The following is a 21,496-nucleotide window of genomic DNA, read 5'->3' on the forward strand; positions in this document are numbered from 1 at the left end:
GAAAGTTGGAAATCCATGCATCAGGTATATTAGAATGAGAGTAGCTGAACTGGTTACATTTACATATTTTGCTAATACTATACTTACATACGAGTACATCTACAAATTTATACTTATACCCTATAGCCAACTTAAAGTTTGATATTCTTATATAACGTCTTATATTAGGTGTGTAAGAGGTATGGTGAGTTTTGACCCGATTTTTTGAATTTTTTGTTACATGTCAACCGGGTGTTCGAAAATCTTTATATTAGGCATAATGATGGCGTGAAAGGGGATTTTAATGACCTGATTTTATAAACTTTTGACGGAAAAGCAATTTATTACCAAAAAAAGATTTTTTCTGATTTTTATTAATATGTCTAGCAGATTAACCGAGTAAGGAAATTCACATGTTCATTACCTGGGGTTTAAAACTTCAAAACCGGATATACAATTTTATTACATTGAAATAAAATAAATACGTAAATATTACCATCTGTATAAATACTTCGCATTAGAACACAGTACTGTTTGTTGTGAATGATATTTTTTGAAGACTACGCACGTGTCGGTTTAAACAATTGGTACTTTTTTGATATGTGTAACATATTACCAAAAATGTTCTTCTTTCGTCTACTTATTTACCTAATTTTTCTCAAATATTTGTCAAGTTATAGGAAGAACCTAATCGCAATCATTTGCAATAAAATTTCCAAGACTTAAAACAGGTATTCAAATTTATAAAAGTTAGATCAACTTTACTATTTAAGGCACACTAATGCTTACTAACAGCACAGTCGAAATCTAGCTAACAGCAGAACAACCTGCCGAGTTTTTACAAAGTCGAATACAATATGAAAGCGCTACCATTCTTATTGGTGGGTGTAGTGGTTCTAACCATCACTACCAGATTTGCGAGTAACGCTCAATCAACATCGGCAACAGGAACAGCGGCAACATCTCCTACAACGGGTACATCATCTAACTCATCAACAGCTGCCACCACCCCAACAGCCACTTCCACAACAAATTCCAGTAGCACTACCAGTAATGCTGCTGCGAGAAGGAGAAGACGAAGAAGACAAGCTGCTAGAAGAAGACGTGCGGCAAGAAGAAGACAGCGTCAAGCTCGCAGACGTGCGCGTAGAAGAAGACAACAAAGAAGGAGAAGACGGGGAAACCAGAGAGGCTAGCGAAACAAACCTTTTTTAAATAAGTTTGAAATCTCTTAAAATCTTATTGCAAGGCATAAGAAGGATCATAGACATATTCAAATAAATAAAGGATATCATGGAAAATATATAAAGGTACTTTCTTTTAGTATGTTTGATTGCCAAATAGCTTTTGAGTACAATAAAGGACAGATCATTATATGAGTGCGTACTCCAGCGCCTCTGACACACGCAGATATTTAGTTAATGAGTTATCGCACTTTTAGTAGATTTCAGCACAACTATTGTATTGGGAAAGGGCGGTGTTAATATCCTTTTTCACCCATTTTAACACCATCACAAGAGGTGTCGAAAATTCCTTACAGAATTTCTTTAGTACAGCTCTAAAGCTTTGTGGGATATGAATTAAATTAGACCTGTTACGAACGGGACCATGTCTATTCATGATTTTTATCAAAACCACATTTGCCTTTCCGTTATGTGACTTGGTTTACCAACTTACAATTTTGTAAATGCATTTGCGGAATATTGTTGGCGTGGCAATAATCTGATCCAGCCCATTTGCAATACCAACCTTCTTACATCGAGTACAAAGTTTATTTGTTGCAAGGGTAGATGGACAGAGTAACACGGAATTCAACTGTCATGTCATCCTGATCAAATCAAATGTCTATGCCGATTGACTTTAGGTGTTACAAATGGGTACTACTGAGTGAATAAAACTATTTTACTCTGCAGCAATTTGTTGACAGGGTGCAGTAACGAAATGCAAGGAAGGACTAAGTTCGGATGCAACCGTATACTTGATACTCCTTCAACAATTAAAGTCAGAGAAATACCTCAATGTGCACACCGTTAAACAGAGGACCGGAATCCCAGCAATTATTATATCTCACACACTGACCGGCAGAAAGTTTGTTGGAAAAACAAAAATCATGTATCAATATGTAGTATATGGGAGGTGTGGTTAGTATTTATCCGATTTCATCTATTTTTCCAATAGAACAAATTTAACATGCCACATACTAATAATAAGTTCCCTGTAATTCATTAAGGTACCTCACTTACCATCCCCAATCATATTGAGTAAAGTCACCAGAATGTAATACTATACATATGTATGTTTATTTTCACTCTGTTTTATTATTTTATGCACAAAGATACACCGTTATCAGTAAATGAGCTCTCTCATTTCATTACGATAATCCACATGTATGCGTTATAAAGTCGCCTGGAAGTTCTTGTTAGGCATAGGTATACATAGTATATGAGCTAAGGGTATTGTATATATAGTACTGACTCGATCCTTTAATGGATTGATGAATTATTTCAAAGCCATTATTCGTGATTTGTACCCAAGTTGTGTTATATGGGATTGTAGCCCGATTCCGCCCATTTTCGATTTATTAGATATGAATGTCAAAATAATGCCACTCAACAAATTCGGTTGAAATCGGTCTCGTGCCTTCGGTTATATGTGATCTCACCTCAAAGTGGGTGGTGTTACGCATATCGTCCAGTTTTTACCCCTACTTCCCCTACTTTCTCATAATGTGTAATGTTTTATTGATTCGTCGCACTTTTAGTAGTTTTTAACAGCACCGTTATATGGGGAGTGAACGGTGTTATCTTCCGATTTAGTTTTTACAGTATCGGTATAAATGCTTAAGGGGTTTGTCCTAAGCGAATTCGGTTTTTGTAACTTAAGTGGTTTAGGAGATATTGAAATTAAACCAATTAGCAGGCGTTGGTCTCTAAATAATACATATATATTATATGACTGATGGACTGAGCAGGCAATTGAAAAGTAGTGTCCTTTCTCGACAAAAAAAAAACAAAACTCTAAAAGTCACTCATGTTCGAAAAAAATTTTCAAAATATATGTAGTGTTATACTCGTGTCATGATTTTGTGTTTAATTATGTCACCTTATAGCTTTTTGTGTGCCGATTACACCCATCTGCAAAACAAAGCGTCTCACGACGCTAGTAAACGTGTTTATCAAATTTCATTAAGATATCTTACTTTTACTCAAGTTATAGCTGGCATAGACGGACGGACGGAAAGACAGTCACCCGAATGTGAACTCGTCTCTTCATCCTGATCTTTTATATATAAATAACCCTATATCTAACTCGATTATTTTTAGGTGACTCAAGCAACGGTTTAGTGAACAAAACTATTAGTGATCAAATTGAAAGGTGAATTTGTTCTTATACTTCGCGTGTTTTTCGAATCGTAAGTTGGTAGGACTGTTAGTGACATCTATGCTAAATTTCAAAATATTCATTAGTATTTGAGACAAGCGTGGTTTGTTGAGGTTTTAAAAGTGAATTCTTCGATTTTTACTATGTCTTAATTTATTGAATAAAGAAGTGCGATAATGCACCATCTCATACTGCATTGGTTATTCGTGATCATTTCGCAACATTTTCAACTAATATCGTGCCGCAACCGCCGCATTCGCCTGATTTACCTTTGTGTAACTTTTGGCTTTTCAGCAAATTCCTATCACCACCCGAGGACACCGTTCTGACTCAATTGATGATATAAAAGATGAATCACGACGGAGGTTTTTTCCAAGTGTTATGGTGACTGGAAAGATCGTTGGCATAAGTGTATTGCAGCGGAAGGGGATTACTCAAAATGCACCTTTAAATTTTATCACAGTAGTACACTGTATAAACATGTTGCAAGAGTATAAAAATTATTTTGTTTGTATGAGGATTTCAAACATTTTGGAGACCTTTATGCTCGTTAATATATGAAGTTCTAAAATCATTTCGTTATGGATGTGGGAATCAAGGGAAGAACTGTATCGATTTAGTCCATCCTTAGCACGAGGCTACATTAATATCAAAAAAATATTCCCGTTAACCGAACTATTTTAAATTACTTATATTTATCACTTGATTTATGTATGTCATTCGTTTCATTTTGACACGCTTAAAGCTCTGATCTAAGATTTCCAAAGATTTGAAAAAACTTAATTTCGCAAAATTTGATTTACAGTGAAAGTTGACAAATTACCTAGTTATTGGATTGCCAATTATTGGATTAGTGAAATAAAAATTTCACAAATTTAATAAAAATTCTCCCGAAATACAATACCATACAGAAACACAGTTCCCGTAAATTAGTTTCCTAATGAGAACATTTGAGATTCTCAAAGCTTGAAGTAAAGCAGGAAAATGGGGAAAAAAATTAATTTACGTTGAAAATACTTGCAAAAAGTGCAGCAGTTATACGAATGCATCAAAAGCCCAGATGCATTTGCCTGAACAATCAGCTAGTTTGAGGCTTTCATTTTTGGTCTCATTTCCCCAATGGAAAAACGATTTATAAAGCGGAAATACACATTTTATTCACAATGCTGCTGTAAATGGGTATTTGCAATGAATTTCTCAGCCTTGACTTTGCTTCCTCCTCTTTGTAAATGTGCTTCCCACTACAACTTGGCATTGTTTAAATTTTTCTCCCCTCTACTTCAACTCATATTTGGGTCTTTCCAATTTGTTGATATTTCTTTTCATTTTTGTGCTATATTGGAGGGCTATGAGGAGCATTAAATGTGCAAGTGATGAAAGGAAATTTGTATTGCATGACAGCATTTTTTATACAACTTGAAACATGTTGCACGGTGAATAATAGTATTTTTATCTAAGCATGGGTTGTAACACCTACAGCTAAAATAAAAATATGAGCTTATATATAAAAACAGGATTTAAATAAAAAATGCAGCAATTGTGGGGGAAGTAACACTGCTAACTACAGGGGTTGCCCCGTATATAAAAATTTGAAATCGAAGTTGTCACAGGGCATTCAAGCACGTCGTAACCAAATGATGAATATTCCTCCAAATGAAAATTTTGAACCCCTGTCCCTATTTCAAAACCAGTAAATGTCAAAACCAGTAAATCCCACAAAAGGGAGCTATGCAAACGTAGTGAAAGATAACACTGCACAAATGCAATTGCTCCAAAACCAACCAAATGGAAGCGTTGAATCTATGTTTTTCAACCTTATATTGGGTATGACACAATTTATGGCTTCAATGCAAAATATGATTCAAGAGATAATCAAATCACAAAACCAAATGTTGCAAACTTTTTTTAAGTAAAAAAATGAGTTTATTAAACATTTGTTTATGGAATGCTAACGGTGCACAGTGGATAAAAGGCAGAAAAAAGATGTAATTTTTAACTATCTAATTTTAACAAAATTTCATTCCAGTAGTGTTTCTAGGCAATGAATGTAGTTTAATTTATCACGTATTTGCGAATTGACATTTCACTGACATAACAACGTATTTTTAAAATCTAATAAAAATAGAACTCTTGAAAATTGTGAAAAATATTGAGAATAATATGAGAACAGACGTATGGGGTTTCGACGTTTTATGCAATAAGAAGTGACTTTAAAGCCTATCCTAATATTTATTATAATGTATTATAAAATAATTATTTTCATTTCATAGGCCTAATTCATGTCAATTTTGACAAAGTTTTAAAATAAAACCATTTTTAAACACTTTTACATAAAAATTATAGTTTTGACTATTAGCTATGTACGTGTACCTACATAGTCTAGTTAGTCCTAATATTTTATGTACACTTTAAGAAATATGATAACGAAAAAATGAACTGCGGATACGTGCGGATAAGGATCAAAGATAGTTATGAACGGTTGTTGTGTTGTTCACATATTGATAATTTAAAGTAGCTTTTGTGTAATTACGAAAAGCGTTGTGTAATAAAAACCTAACAGTTCTTAACAAGTGTGATTTGTATATATGTATATATATTGCAAATAATATTTGCAAAATGTCATCCGTTTCCATAAGTAATCGACAGCTTACTAAAGAATTTATTCGGTGCGGCCGAAAAAGTGATATTTTGACGCAGTTTTTGAGGGATAAATTCCCTTCTTTTAGTGAAGATAAGGTGAAGTTAGTTTTAGAACAAATTATAAAAAAGGTACATAGGTTCTTGCAATTCAAAATGGAACCAGTGCCACAGGAAAAAACGTACTATTTAAAAATCATTCTGTATGGCTGGATAAGCATTTTAGTGTAGAGATGGTTGAAAAATTATTACCCGGGACTTCAAATAAACGTAGTTTAATTGCTGGACGACCGGTAAAGCAATTTGAAGAATGTAGTCAACGGGCTAAACGTTACAAAGTCCAACAACTTCGAGATAAGTACTCTGAACAAGAATTAAAGGCCACAGCTCTGGATAAGCAGCTATTAAGAAGACATACTTAGATTCTCAAAAAGCGTTGGCGATGTTAATTGATGCACAGTTAATAAAGCATCAATATGAAGTTGGTCGAAATGTGCTTAAAGACTTCCGATGTGATGTGTTGCCACCGTATTATAGAGTTTGGGAAGAAAAAAGGCATTGTTACCCTGAAAATCTTACTATTACACACATATCTGCACAAGTTGATTTGCAAAGTTTACTTGATCACACAGCTAAAAGAATTATTTTGGCCGCCGAGAACTTCACAAATCTAGCTCCTGTTTCAGAAATAAAGACTCTAATATCGAAATGGGGTTGTGACGGTTCGTCAAATCAAAGTCAATACCACCAGTTCATACCTAACGAATTTGCTGGTATATCTGATACAAATTTATTTATGGTATCTATGGTGCTTAAAACTATAGACCAAACAGACACGTTATGGAAGAACTTTAGGCCTTCTTCCACAAAGTTTTGTCGGCCGATTCAATTTGAATATGCCAAGGAAACCGCAAACCATTCTAAAGAAATTGTCGAAAGGATACAGGAAACCATAAGCAACTTATTGCCAACATTTGTGACTATACAAGGAACACTAGGCCATAGATTTCTAGCAGGTGGAGATTACAATGCAAAACGCACGTACTGGGGCTGACGTCTTATTAACCCGAAAGGACAACAGATGTATAGGCACAATAGCCTTGAAATAATATTTCCTGGTAAGCCGACATATTGGCCTAGTGATCGTAACAAAATAACAAATTTTATAGACTTTGCTGTAGTCAAAAATATAGATAAATCGCACATAACAGCTGATACATGTGCTGATCTACCTTCAGACCACTCTTCCCTACTAATAAAATTATGTGAACAACCCATATTCATTAACCCAAAAGTGGGTCTAACTTCTTATAAAACTAATTGGCTAAAATATTAAAAATATGTGAGTAGCCACATTAATATTGAGTACAAAATAAATACAGAAAGAGATATTGACGAAAGCATAAGATAAGACAATGATATAATAACTAGCACAGCTGTCTTAGCAACTCCAAACAAAAACTATAATTCGCTTGGTCCCAGAATCACTAACAGAGAAATAGAAAAGCTTGTAAATGAAAAAAGGCTCCCCTTCCACTCAGCTTCAATTGAAATCTGCTGCACGTAAATTAAAAAAAAAAAGCGCTTAAACGTGAGGAAGAATTCAATACCGAAATGTATATAAAGAAGCTGTGTCCAAATTCAAGCAAGCAAATTCCCTTTGGAAAGCCCAAAAGTCCCTGAAGCCACCAACTAACGAGACATGTTTTAACATTACGCTACATGTTTTACCCATCCGCACTCATACGGGGCGGGAGATACAGATTACTGCAGCTAATTAACGGAAAATTATATAGATGAAATTGTTTTAAAAGATCCCACAAATCGAGCGATTTATACGATATTAACTCAATCGGAAGGTATAAGTTACCACACACTACAGCTAGAAGAAGCCTATTTATGGGTTGCAGGAATCAAAGCCATGTTGGACATACATTTGTAATATTATGTTTGCAATTTGAAGTAGTGAATCGTATTTTAGATGGCGATATATAACTTGTACAGTTTCCGACATATGTATTCACCATAAGGGGGTATTCCGGTCTAGAAGCATGAATTTCAGGTAATTTTTAAAGTTTTGTAAAAAAAAGGCAATTAATATTTTTAGTATCCATTTTTTACTAGTTATTTGTTAATTTTAGAAGAGTACATAAAAAAATTAAACCCTAAAAAAAAAGTAAAAAATTTCAAAAATTATGAGATGACGAAGTGGGGGGTCTCTAAAAATTTCCACGTAACCATACCTATGATTTCAACCCTTCTAGTTATCTGAAACCAAAAAAAAAATACTATTAATATAGAATAGAGTAATGACCAGAATACCCCCATAAGGTTTGTTATCGGTATATGTAATATATTATATGGAAGGTGGGTGGTATCGACCCGATTTTATCTATTAACTATTATCAGGCCACATACTAAAAAAATATTCCCTAGGTTACATTAAGGTACCTCCCATACAATTAAAAAGGGGGCTAGGTCGAGTTTTCGCTCAATTGTCTTCGGCACAAAGATAAACTGTTATGAGTAAAACATGTTCTGAGATTTTCATTGAGATAACTAAAATATTGATTGAAGATGATGATTCAACCCAATTTTGTCTCCGAAGTTCAGTTGTATATTCCATACATTGACCGTTATTTTCGATTAACAGCCCACAATAGATTATGTAGTTAATATTTGCGGTTTTTTTGGGGCTTGAACAGTTTTGGTTGTATTTGGAGAAGTTTTTGTCATAAGGTGACATACTTGAAAAGAATTATTAAGGGATAAAATTAATTTTTATCCCTTTATATTAATTACTGTCTTGATTTGTACACTGGAAAATGAAAGAATCAAGTAGAAATTGGTCGGTCGGATCACGAGATGTGGGATTTAACCTAAAAGTAGGGGGATGCCACACTTAACGCTTGTTAGTTATATGGGGTCTAAAGCTAATTTTAAACCGACTATATTCATTTTAAGAACAAATAGAAACTGTTATTAGAAAACACGATATCTAAATTGAATTAAGATAACTCACATAGGGGCCGGCATATGCGGTATGAAGTAACCCGGAAGTTCGAAAATCTTTACATTAGATATATAGGAGCTAAGGGGGGTAATGACTGGAATAAACACATTTGTAACACACAGACATACTACTATCAGGAAATAATTCTCTTCAAATTTCAATTTTAAATAAAGCTTGTTTTGCGCCTCTACCACGAAATCTGATCCACAGTCTTGCTAGTTTAAATGTCGCTTAGGTAGATCTCTAATTTAGAGAAATCACCTCCATCATTAAATAATCATTTTTTAGAACATTGTAACCCATTTCTCACTTTACGACCGTCAACCTATATGTGTATATAGGATCTCATATGCTGCCTCATACACAATTTCTCACAAAGCTTTGAAGCCTCTTCTGCTCAATTAAAAAACATTTACAGACTTTTTAATTGCGAATGGACTTAAGTTATGAATTTCTGAATTTAAATATTTTATTTCAAGAATTGGATTTAGAAACTATATGATGACAATTTAAGTAGGAAATTAAGTCCATAGCCTTTTGACAATAAAACTTTTTACAAAAATGTATATAAGCAATGCTCCCATCTCTGCAACCCTTCCAAATAGTACTTGGCGTCTTTGTCTGCAAAATACGAGTTCACGAAATAGATTGCCTCCTCATTTGACGAAAATCTCTGGCCGCCGAGCCAGTCGCTTGGTGCTAGATCCGGTGAATAAGGTGGATGGTCAAGCAGTTCGAACCGCAATTCGTGGATTTTCGCCATGGCGACTGTTGAGGTGTGAGATGGTGCGTTGTCTTGGTGGAACAAGACTTTCTTTTTTTGCAAATGTGGCCGATTTTTCGAAATTTCTTCCTTTAGCTTGTCCAATAATGATGCGTAGTATGCTCCTGTTATAGTTTTTCCTTTTTCAAGATAGTCGATAAAAATAATTCCATGGCTGTCCCAAAAAACACTCGCCATCACTTTCCCAGCCGAATACACAGCTTTAGGTTTTTTGGGGCTGGTTCCCCCTTTTCAATCCACTGTTTAGATTGGTTTTTTGTTTCGGGCGTATAATGATGAATCCAAGTTTCGTCTACAGTTATCAATCGGCGCCAAAACTCGGTCTTATTGCCTCTAAACTGAGCCAACAGAGTGCTGGAAATGTTCATGCGCGCACGTTTGTGGTCTAGCGTAAGCAAACGCGGCACCCAACGCGCGGACAGCTTTCTCATGCCCAAATCTTGGTTTAATATGTGACAAACAGTTTCTTTTGACATCTTCATAATCTCAGCTATTTCCCTAACTTTAATCCGGCGGTCGTCTAGTACCAATTGATGAACTTTAGCGATGTTATCGTTAGTGGTTACAGTTTTTGGACGCCCAGGACGTTCATCATCTTCCAAGCTCCTGCGACCACGTTTAAATTCAGTTGCCCAAAATTTTACGGTGGTAAACGATGATGCAGAGTCACCATACACAGAGTCCAACTCATCTTTGATTTGTGAATTTGCGTATTGCCTTTCAAAAATAAAAATTTAAATATACAGGTCGATATTAAATTTTTTCCATTTTGGGGAAATCACCGAAATAGACTCACAAAAACGACTGTCAACAGATAATTGCGCAAGATAAATTTCTGAAATTTTGGCGAGTAGCTATTATAATATGCACAATTTGAAGTAGAAACTTTTTTTTCAGATGTGCCGCTAGCTTCACGTTGAGGTCGGTTATTTATCGGACAGCCCTCGTATTTTTGGGACCAACTAAGTTGAAGTCAATGTACTGTGTTAAAAGTTCCAGACTCTTTCAGTCAAATGCTAATTAAAGCATTATCTACAATTATCTGTATCCCCTAACATTGCTTATATTAAGCTAATATATTGAAGTATATTGGCATAATTTAAAATTTGTAAAAAGTTCAAACGTCAACAAATTGGCCAGATGTACCATATTTGAACACTACCATCTGATTCAATTTCGAGAACAAGCAAATCGACACTTCATGCAGTTGTCGCATCGAAGTACACAAATTGCTATTTGGATTGATGTTGCGGATTCGTACGCCCAATGCATTTTCATTAAAACTAATATACTATGTGCGCACAAGTACTATGCACTTCTGATATGTGGGTGGCTGCTGTCGAAACGGCCAAAGTGGCAACTGGTAAATTACTTTGAATCACAGTTCAATGCTTTCAATGTTGCGGTTGTAGGGAGAAGTGTACTTTAACCAGCTACTCTTAAGAGAACCAGCAAGCACATACCCTTAACAAATTTACATTTGACGCTTATATATACATACATACATACATATGCAAAGCACTTACATAACGCTCGATGCCCGCCGCTGCAGCACACGCAAAGCCCCGATGTCCTTGTGCGGAGGGACTCGATGTGTAGTCGGTGGCGCGCATAAACTTTGACTGCGGTCACGTACGTTCTCCTCGCGATATGATCGAAAGATGGTGGCCAGTTTCAGATTGAAGCACAACATGATTGCCAGTCGAGAAGCCTAGTTTCTTGTTGTTGTGTACAAGTATTTTTTTATAGTTAGCGGGTTTTACTTTTCTGCTACATACAAAAACATTTTATCACAATGCATTTTGATAACTTTCTTATTTCGAAATCTCGGTATGCTGTTCGACTTTCATATCTTATATTTGCTTTGTTTTATTTTTCTTGCTGACATACGGTTTGAGTTGTAGAGTTCGTTGTTAAAATTGCTTTAATTTTATTATTTTTTATTATTGATAGTTGTTTTGTGCGTAGATTCAGAATACTTTCCTTTATAAATTAAATATTACTATGCTTTTGTAAACCGCTTAATTATTTAATTTTAAATTTAAAGTAAGCTTGAATTATAAAAGATAAAGTGGCTAAAGAATTTCAAACCATGCTTAATTTCTCTAATCCTTAAGGAAACCGTCACTATCGCTTTACAACTGGAAGAAGAAGAAATCCCTTTAATTTAAAGCTCTATTTCAATTCTCTCTACCGTTTAATATTTATTGATTTTTAGATGGTTTACTAACTCATAAGGCGACCTTAAACTATTGACTTTTTGACCCAAAAACGCTGACGTGCTCTAGTTAAATAAATACTCAGAAATATGCATTTGGAACCGAATAGTTTAAGCAAACTGTCTTAAAATTTTTGCTGGTGCCAAAAATGGAAATTATTCTCACTAGACGAGTAAATTATGAATTATATACCTATATATATGCGTTTTGGCGTTTAACGTATAATCTTACCTAGTGAGGGGAACCGGAAAGCAACGAAGGCTAAAAGCATACATTTAAGAAACAGGGGAAGCGTAGAAGTTTAGGGAGTGGTTCAATGAAAAACAAAAGATATCTGTACCAATTGTCTCAATGATCTAAAATTATATATTTTGCTTGAACGCAATAATAAACTTGGTAGAATAAAAGTGGGCAACTTTCGAAAGTTTATCAAATTAATTATAATAATTATCGTATGCTCATTTATGTATTATATATACTCCAATGTGTGATGTAGTAATGGCAATTATAACTAAACTATACATATATAGGGTGATTTTTTAAGAGCTTGATAACTTTTTTTTAAAAAAAAACGCATAAAATTTGCAAAATCTCATCGGTTCTTTATTTGAAACGTTAGATTGGTTCATGACATTTACTTTTTGAAGATAATTTCATTTAAATGTTGACCGCGGCTGCGTCTTAGGTGGTCCATTCGGAAAGTCCAATTTTGGGCAACTTTTTCGAGCATTTCGGCCGGAATAGCCCGAATTTCTTCGGAAATGTTGTCTTCCAAAGCTGGAATAGTTGCTGGCTTATTTCTGTAGACTTTAGACTTGACGTAGCCCCACAAAAAATAGTCTAAAGGCGTTAAATCGCATGATCTTGGTGGCCAACTTACGGGTCCATTTCTTGAGATGAATTGTTGTCCGAAGTTTTCCCTCAAAATGGCCATAGAATCGCGAGCTGTGTGGCATGTAGCGCCATCTTGTTGAAACCACATGTCAACCAAGTTCAGTTCTTCCATTTTTGGCAACAAAAAGTTTGTTAGCATCGAACGATAGCGATCGCCATTCACCGTAACGTTGCGTCCAACAGCATCTTTGAAAAAATACGGTCCAATGATTCCACCAGCGTACAAACCACACCAAACAGTGCATTTTTCGGGATGCATGGGCAGTTCTTGAACGGCTTCTGGTTGCTCTTCACCCCAAATGCGGCAATTTTGCTTATTTACGTAGCCATTCAACCAGAAATGAGCCTCATCGCTGAACAAAACACGCGCGCGAAACACATTTCGAACCGAACACTGATTTTGGTAATAAAATTCAATGATTTGCAAGCGTTGCTCGTTAGTAAGTCTATTCATGATGAAATGTCAAAGCATACTGAGCATCTTTCTCTTTGACACCATGTCTGAAATCCCACGTGATCTGTCAAATACTAATGCATGAAAATCCTAACCTCAAAAAATCACCCGTTATATATTCATAGTCAAACACTTTCGTTGGAATGCCTTAACTAGCTTAGAACTGAAAGTCGATAGCAAACTTGAGGGGTGCCATTGTGCAAGTGTGTTCTACAATGTTTGCATACTGACTTGATGAACTTAAAAGTGTGTCAGAACAAGTAGCCATGTTTACATATGTAGACAACTAACATGTATTACACATGTGTGCGTGTTATGCGTGTAGGTTTCCCTTATCAATTTCGGTACCATTCATTGGAGAATTTGCAATGCATTTTTCGTGCACTATATTAAGCGCACAGCGTGTCTAGCACTTTGTTTATACTAGAACAGCATGGCCGACCTAGTTAAGCACACATGCACGTGTATGCATGTGTGCGAAAGTGTAACATATGTACTGGCATTTGACTATTATTATAAAAACAAGTAAGGAGGAACTAAGTTCGAGTGTAACCTAACAATTTGTATTTTCGCAATGTGCAAGGATCAAAGCCGGAGAAATACTTTCAGCTGTTCACAAAGCTTTACATTAAACGAGAAATAACATCTAAGTCGGCTGCCAATACACACTTTATAAATGTTGTGTATGTTTTATAGTATAAACAATTAAAAAAGATCTGTATCTTGATTTTGATCGGTCATTTTGAATGATATGGTGGCCCGCCATCGGCGCTTCCGACAAATGAGAACCTTCTTGAAGAGAAGATGATAGGCGCAAAATTTCAGATAAATAACTGAGAAACTAGTTCGCATGTGTACAGACAGACCGATGACTGATGATCATATATGTATGTTTGTCATCATATATACATACATATAGATCTACATATATAATGGTCAGTATGTCTTTACATGGTTTCCATTTACTTTTGGTTGTTTCAATCTTCGTTTGTAACTTAATATACCATTTACAGGGTACATAAATATTCAATAATATTTAGTAACCATACTATAGGTCATATAATCACTCAGTTATCCGAGATATTTATATTAAAGAAGTATGTTTGGTATCAATGACCTTGAAAATGTAGCGTCGGTTTTCTACTATTTTTGAATAATATGGCTTAGCTTGACTGGTTCTCGATTTATGTATTCTAAAGTGGAAGAATCAAGCAAGAGACGTTTTTAAAATCTGCTTTCGCTCATTTTTACACAGTGATATAAGAAGGTATGATGTACCAAATTGGAAGACTGGTTTCTGAGGTAATGATGTTATCTAAAAGTGGGCCACACATGAATTAAAAAATTTAATGCTTCTGACTACATTTTTAGTAGTTTTCAACTTAGCCATTATATGGTGGGTGTGCGAGGTGCCAGAATAGCTTGTACTCAGAAAGTTTGGTCGGTATAGCTTGAGTGAATGCCCTCCACATTTCGAAGCCTTGTGTGAAAATATATTTAGTGTTTTAATATGTGGCATGGTTATAACGGGTGATTTTTTTGAGGTTAGGATTTTCATGCATTAGTATTTGACAGATCACGTGGGATTTCAGACATGGTGTCAAAGAGAAAGATGCTCAGTATGCTTTGACATTTCATCATGAATAGACTTACTAACGAGCAACGCTTGCAAATCATTGAATTTTATTACCAAAATCAGTGTTCGGTTCGAAATGTGTTTCGCGCGCGTGTTTTGTTCAGCGATGAGGCTCATTTCTGGTTGAATGGCTACGTAAATAAGCAAAATTGCCGCATTTGGGGTGAAGAGCAACCAGAAGCCGTTCAAGAACTGCCCATGCATCCCGAAAAATGCACTGTTTGGTGTGGTTTGTACGCTGGTGGAATCATTGGACCGTATTTTTTCAAAGATGCTGTTGGACGCAACGTTACGGTGAATGGCGATCGCTATCGTTCGATGCTAACAAACTTTTTGTTGCCAAAAAATGGAAGAACTGAACTTGGTTGACATGTGGTTTCAACAAGATGGCGCTACATGCCACACAGCTCGCGATTCTATGGCCATTTTGAGGGAAAACTTCGGACAACAATTCATCTCAAGAAATGGACCCGTAAGTTGGCCACCAAGATCATGCGATTTAACGCCTTTAGACTATTTTTTGTGGGGCTACGTCAAGTCTAAAGTCTACAGAAATAAGCCAGCAACTATTCCAGCTTTGGAAGACAACATTTCCGAAGAAATTCGGGCTATTCCGGCCGAAATGCTCGAAAAAGTTGCCCAAAATTGGACTTTCCGAATGGACCACCTAAGACGCAGCCGCGGTCAACATTTAAATGAAATTATCTTCAAAAAGTAAATGTCATGAACCAATCTAACGTTTCAAATAAAGAACCGATGAGATTTTGCAAATTTTATGCGTTTTTTTTTTAAAAAAAAGTTATCAAGCTCTTAAAAAATCACCCTTTAGTATTTTATAGTGACTAAACGGCATTTTGTGGGACTGCCAGTAATCAAATTCCACCCAGCTGCAATATCAACATCGTATGTCAAGAAACACCAAGGTGTAGTCAAGATATCTATGTAAATATTTTCCCCAAGTCATCTCTTACGGGGACAGATGGACGCGCGGGTAGACAGTCACCCGGCTTACAAATGGTATATACAAATTTATAAGTTTCTGGTATTACAATCTACCGTTAGCTGAAGAAAAGTATTCTACTGTGAGCAACATGTTGCGGCAGTATAAACATAAGGCAATTTACTTGTTAATCAAAAAACTGCATTTTTTACATGAAAATGTGTATGAATACAATTCAAATTTGGTTTAGACAGCACTCGCAGCAAAGTTATTGCCGCTTTTGTGTATTTTTCAATTTATTCGCCTTCACTTTTTTGTGATGGTTCTTTGTCAAGTTAAGCCAACTGCCGTACCGTCTGTGTGTACATTGAAAGGCAATAAAACATACCCGTAGGTTGATTTGTTTGCAGGCACATTACTGATATTTAGCCAGCGTAACTCAATTTAACTGAATACACACCCAAAGCAAAAGTGTTTTATCATCCGTTCGGTTTTTGGCTTTTAATATAGCCGACGAGACAGACTGTGGCTATGAACTGAGCGAATCATGGTCTTTTATAATTACGATATTCTACGAGCATTATACAATAAAAAAATAATGTAATGTAATGACATATTCTACATCAAGGTATACTAAGATGAGAGTATATGTGAAGAGAACGATAACGAACTATAGCAAACATAACTCGCAGCAATTACAACGTAGTGTGAGAAAAACTCAAAAAAATTTTTGGAAACGTGTTTGACTTTTAAACTACACTACGCAACTTCTAAGAGAAATCGTTAGTCAACAGTCTACCACATTATTGCTTAAGTTGCTTCGAGTTTTTACTAGTTATTAGCACAGTCCCAAGAAAAGTTTAGTCTATTTCTAGGGGATTTGTATATACATCCGAGATAAAGTGAGTAATAGCATTAAGTTGTGGTTGCCGAGTACACCAATACCTATATAGACCAAGAATCTAACGTACGAGTAATGAGCGTTCATGAATAGTCCAATCAACACTAGAACAAACATATATTTATGCGGGTATCAATTCAACTTTTTAATTGACCATGAGCAACAATATGTTGATTACTCTTTTGTTTTTATTTGGTCGCGTTTGGAAATAAAAACAGCTTTTAAACTCGCACTAACTGTAGCACTTCATGCATTTGCATATATTTTTCAACACAAACGTTCATATTCGCACGAATGTGTGTGTATATGGCTTTTGCTTAGCTTCCTTGCAAAGCAATCGCTTATCACATTTGCATATATTCACATCAACACTTGTTTACTTTTCTTTGCTACGCATTGCCCATTGTTGATGTTGAGCATGTTGTTACACTGCGCTTAAGTAAACCGTTTAGGAGCTGGCACATTTGGGCTCTTTCAACATGATTAATAACACTTGACAGATATTTTTTTGTATCGGCTGTGTACATTTTTTTATTTATTGTAGTTTCTGTACATTCGAATGTCTTAGCGCCTAAAAGCGTACTCCGTACCATTCACCAACATATAATCTTGTCAACTGCTCGCGTTCGTCTGGTCATGTGAGTGTTAAAGTAGCGTCGTCGTAATACCTTAGTCAACAATCCACAGAATGTTTGGACTGTATTGTGATGTCATAGTTATGAAGTATATAACAATTGCCTTTTGACACAAATTCGTGTTTACCTAACCATGCAACTATCGCATGGTGGATTGTATCGCGTATCGCGCATGTACAATCTTTATTCGATAAAATCTTTGTGTGTATTGTGGTAGGAATGCATAAAGCAGTTAAATGGCGGGAAAATATTTAAGTTCGCTTATCAGTCAAAAAGCTCCGAGGCAAAGGAAAAGCTCAGTAAATGCAAAGCTCTGGTGTGGAAAACTGATAAAGCAATATAATAATTTGGAAAACAATAGATAATTGTACACAAGGTGGTGTATTTAAGTTTTACGTTTTGTGGTTTGAAAGTTTAGAGTGAAATTATTGAAGATAATTACTAAAAGCTTAAAATAATGTCGAGAATTTTGTATTTACTTTGAAAGTATGTATTTATTCATGACTATCTACTTTGTCCCCTTCAAAGTAATCGCCCTATATACATATGTATATTAAGAAATTAATTTTTTGTTTTTTTTTGTTTAGAACATCCTTCGATACAGTTTATATCTCCTCAATCGTAGGGTAGCGTCGTTCTTTCCTGGGTCTCTTCATTTTCAAGACCAAAAGGGTCAAAGGGGGCCGGGTCTGGGGAAAACCGTGGGTACCGCGCCATTATATGTTGGTTTTGCTCCATTATTCGCGTAGAAGCAATGATACATGAATGCAGAAGTTATCATGGTGCAAAAGCCAATTTTTTTTTTGCCCCGAATCTCGGCCTTTCTGGCAAATTATTTCGCGCAAATTGCGTTTAAATTTCAGGTAATATTTTATATTGCCCGTACGATCTTTTCCATGATTGCCCAATACTTTTTTCTTCACTTCACTCATGTTGTCATATTTTGTTGTCGTACTCGGGCGTCCGGAGGATGAAGTCATGTGTAGAAGTTCACGCAAGTGAGGAAAGTTCTCTGATCGGCATTCACTTAGGAGTGGCCAAAAACGATTCTTTTACACATGGCTCAAGCAACTGACGACTTCCGGTCTTTGACCAAGTATCTCTGTGTAGCTTAAGAACATCCGTTTGAAGGTTAAATGCGCTGGGTTTGGGACCCGCCACGTAAAAAGCGCCGCCAATGGAAGATTACCAACCGCCTCGGATGAGACACCCCCCTTTTGATGACGACCATGGCAAACGAAATAAGGACTATGATCCCTAATTGGGAAGGTGCGGCTGCCCAGTTGGTATATGTCCTCGTAAAGATAAAGGCTGGCATCACCGCCATCCAAGAAATGCGATGGACCGGACAAGGGACAGAGACGAGTAGGTCCTTGTGACATTTACTACAGTGGCCATATAAAGGAGCGCAAGTTTGGTGTTGGATTCGTGGTGGTAGAGAGACTCCGTCGCCAAGTACTATCATTCACTCCGGAGAATGAACGTTCTAGCCCCAATCCGCATCGAAGTGAAGTTCTTTAACATATCGCTGATTTGCGCCCACGCCCCGACGGAAGAGAAGGACGATGTGACGATGTCGTGCTTGGCGACTTTCAACGCCAGGGTGGGCAAAGAAGGGTATCTTTTGCACTACGGTCGGTAAATTCAGCCTCCACGAGGAAACATCACCAAATGGGTTGAGGCTGATCGACTTCGCCCGGGGCCCGAAAATATGGTTATCTGTAGTACTAGATTCCAGCACTAGAAAAAATACATCAAGCTACCTGGCTGTCCCCGGATCGAAAAAACCATCAACCAGATCGATCATGTTGTGATAGACGGAAGACACGTCTCCAGTGTTTTAGATGTGCGTGCGCTCCGAGGTCCTAACATCGACTCGGACCACTATATTGTTGCAGCCAAAACTTCGCACCCGCCTCTGTGCAGCAACAAACGCACGCCAACAAACACAAGGAAGGTTCGGCGTCGAGAAACTGCAATCACAACAGACAGCCGAAAGATTTTCCACTCGGCTTGCACTCCTGCTCTCTGAGAGCACTCGTCAAAACTCGGTATAAGGGAACTGTGGGACGCATATTCAAACTCCTTACGTACAGCCATTGGTTTTCGGAAAGTGTAAAAGAACAGCTGGTACTACGACGACGAGTGCCGTTATCGCAGCGGAGCGAAAACAGGCTGCCTACCTCGCAACGTTACGATCGACCACAACACGTGCGGGATGGGATAGATACCGAGATTTGAAGAGGGAAGCGAGACGCATTTGTAGACAGAAAAAGAAAGAGGCCGAAATGCGTGAGTATGAAGAGCTTGATTAGCTGGCCGGCAGAGGGAATGCTGGAAAATTCTACGCAACATTTTGGCGCCTAACAGAAGGTTTCAAGACCGGAGCATACTTTTTTATAACCCAAGGAGGTGACCTAGTAACCGATGCCCAGAACATACTAAAATTATGGAAGGAACACTTCTCCAGCCTACTGAATGGCAGTGAAAGCACAACACCGGGAGAAGGCGAACCCGATTCCCCAATCGATGACGATGGAGCAGACGTTCCATTGCCCGACCATGAAGTAGTTCGAATAGCAATTACCCGCCTGAAGAATAACAAAGCGGCAGGGGCCGATCGATTGCCGGCCGAGCTATTCAAATACGGCGGCGAAGAGCTGATAAGGTGCATGCATCAGCTTCCTTGCAAAATATGGTCGGACGAAAGTATGCCCCCAACGATTGGAATCTAAGTGTGCTCTGCCCAATCCATAAAAAAGGAGACCCCACAATCTGCGCCAACTACCGGGAGATTAGCCTCCTCAACATCGCATATAAGGTTCTGTCGAGCGTATTGTGTGAAAGATTAAAGCCCACCGTCAACAAACTGATTGGACCTTTAGACCTAGTAAATCAACAACCGACCATATATTTACCATGCGCCAAATCTTGGAAAAGACCCGTGAAAGGAGAATCGACACACACCACCTCTTCGTCGATTTTTAAAAGCTGCTTTCGACAGCACGAAAAAGGAGCTGCCTTTATGCCGCGATGTCTGAATTTGGTATCCCCGCAAAACTAAACGACTGTGTGAACTGACGTTGAGCGATACCAAAAGCTCGGTCAGGATCGGGAAGGATCTCTCTGAGCCGTTCGATACCAAATGAGGTTTCAGAAAAGGCGACTCACTATCATACTACTTCTTCAATCTGCTCTTGGAGAAAAATTATTCGAGCTGCAGAACTTAATCGAGCAGGTACAATCTTTCTTATGAGTGATATTGATATCATCGGCCTCAACACCCGCGCCGTTAGTTCTGCTTTCTCCAGAACTGAACAAGGAAGCAACGCAAATGGTCTGGTAGTGAACGAGGGCAACACGAAATATCTACTGTCACCAAACAAACAATCGCAGCACTCGCGACTTGATTCTCACGTCACTCTTGACAATCATAACTGCGAAGTCGTAGATAATTTCTTCTATCTTGGAACCAGCGTAAACACCACCAACAATGTCAGCCTGGAAATCCAACGCAGGATAACTCTTGGCAGCAGATGCTACTTCGGACAGTAGGCAATTGAGAAGCAAAGTCCTCTCTCGACAAACAAAAACCAAACTCTATAAGTCGCTCATAATTCCCGTACTGCTATATGGTGCAGAGGCTTGGACGATGACAACAACATATAGTTCAGCTAATTAAAAGACAGCGGCTACGCTTGCTGGGTCATGTTGTCCGGATGGATGAAAACACTCCAGCTCTGTAAGTATTTGATGCAGGACCTGCCGGGGGAAGCAAAGGAAGAGGAAGACCTCCACTCCGTTGGAAGGACCAGGTGGAGAAGGACCTGGTTTCGCTTGGAATATCCAATTGGCGTCACGTAGCGAAGAGAATAAGAAACGACTGGCGCGCTGTTGTGGACTTCGGCTATAATCGCGTAAGCGGTGTCTACGCCAGTAAAGAAGAAGACTCGGGCGTCCTGGACTCTTTTCATCATTCACATCTTCTCGATCAGCTGCTGCTTTTGTCCAAGCTAACTTCAC

At 37.3% G+C, this 21,496-nt stretch overlaps 1 protein-coding gene across 3 annotated transcripts in view; it reads right to left on the reverse strand.

Moving 5' to 3' along the window:
• LOC105233121 (GTPase-activating Rap/Ran-GAP domain-like protein 3) overlaps positions 1 to 21,496 on the reverse strand; it is a 90,997-nt gene that overhangs the window by 47,049 nt on the left and 22,452 nt on the right. The window contains exons 1-2 of one of the 3 annotated variants that reach the window (XM_049454308.1): positions 17,219 to 17,463; positions 11,321 to 11,777 (exon numbers count right to left, since the gene is read on the reverse strand). The exons of the other annotated variants lie outside the window; for them this stretch is intronic. Coding sequence (XP_049310265.1) covers positions 11,321 to 11,487 — 167 coding nt within the window. The 5' untranslated portion in view covers positions 11,488 to 11,777; positions 17,219 to 17,463. Of the gene's footprint in view, positions 1 to 11,320; positions 11,778 to 17,218; positions 17,464 to 21,496 lie in introns of those variants that run through there. 3 annotated transcript variants of the gene reach the window in all.

Source organism: Bactrocera dorsalis, chromosome 4 (genome assembly GCF_023373825.1).
Source record: "Bactrocera dorsalis isolate Fly_Bdor chromosome 4, ASM2337382v1, whole genome shotgun sequence".
In the NCBI taxonomy this organism is placed as follows: Eukaryota; Metazoa; Arthropoda; class Insecta; order Diptera; family Tephritidae; genus Bactrocera; species Bactrocera dorsalis.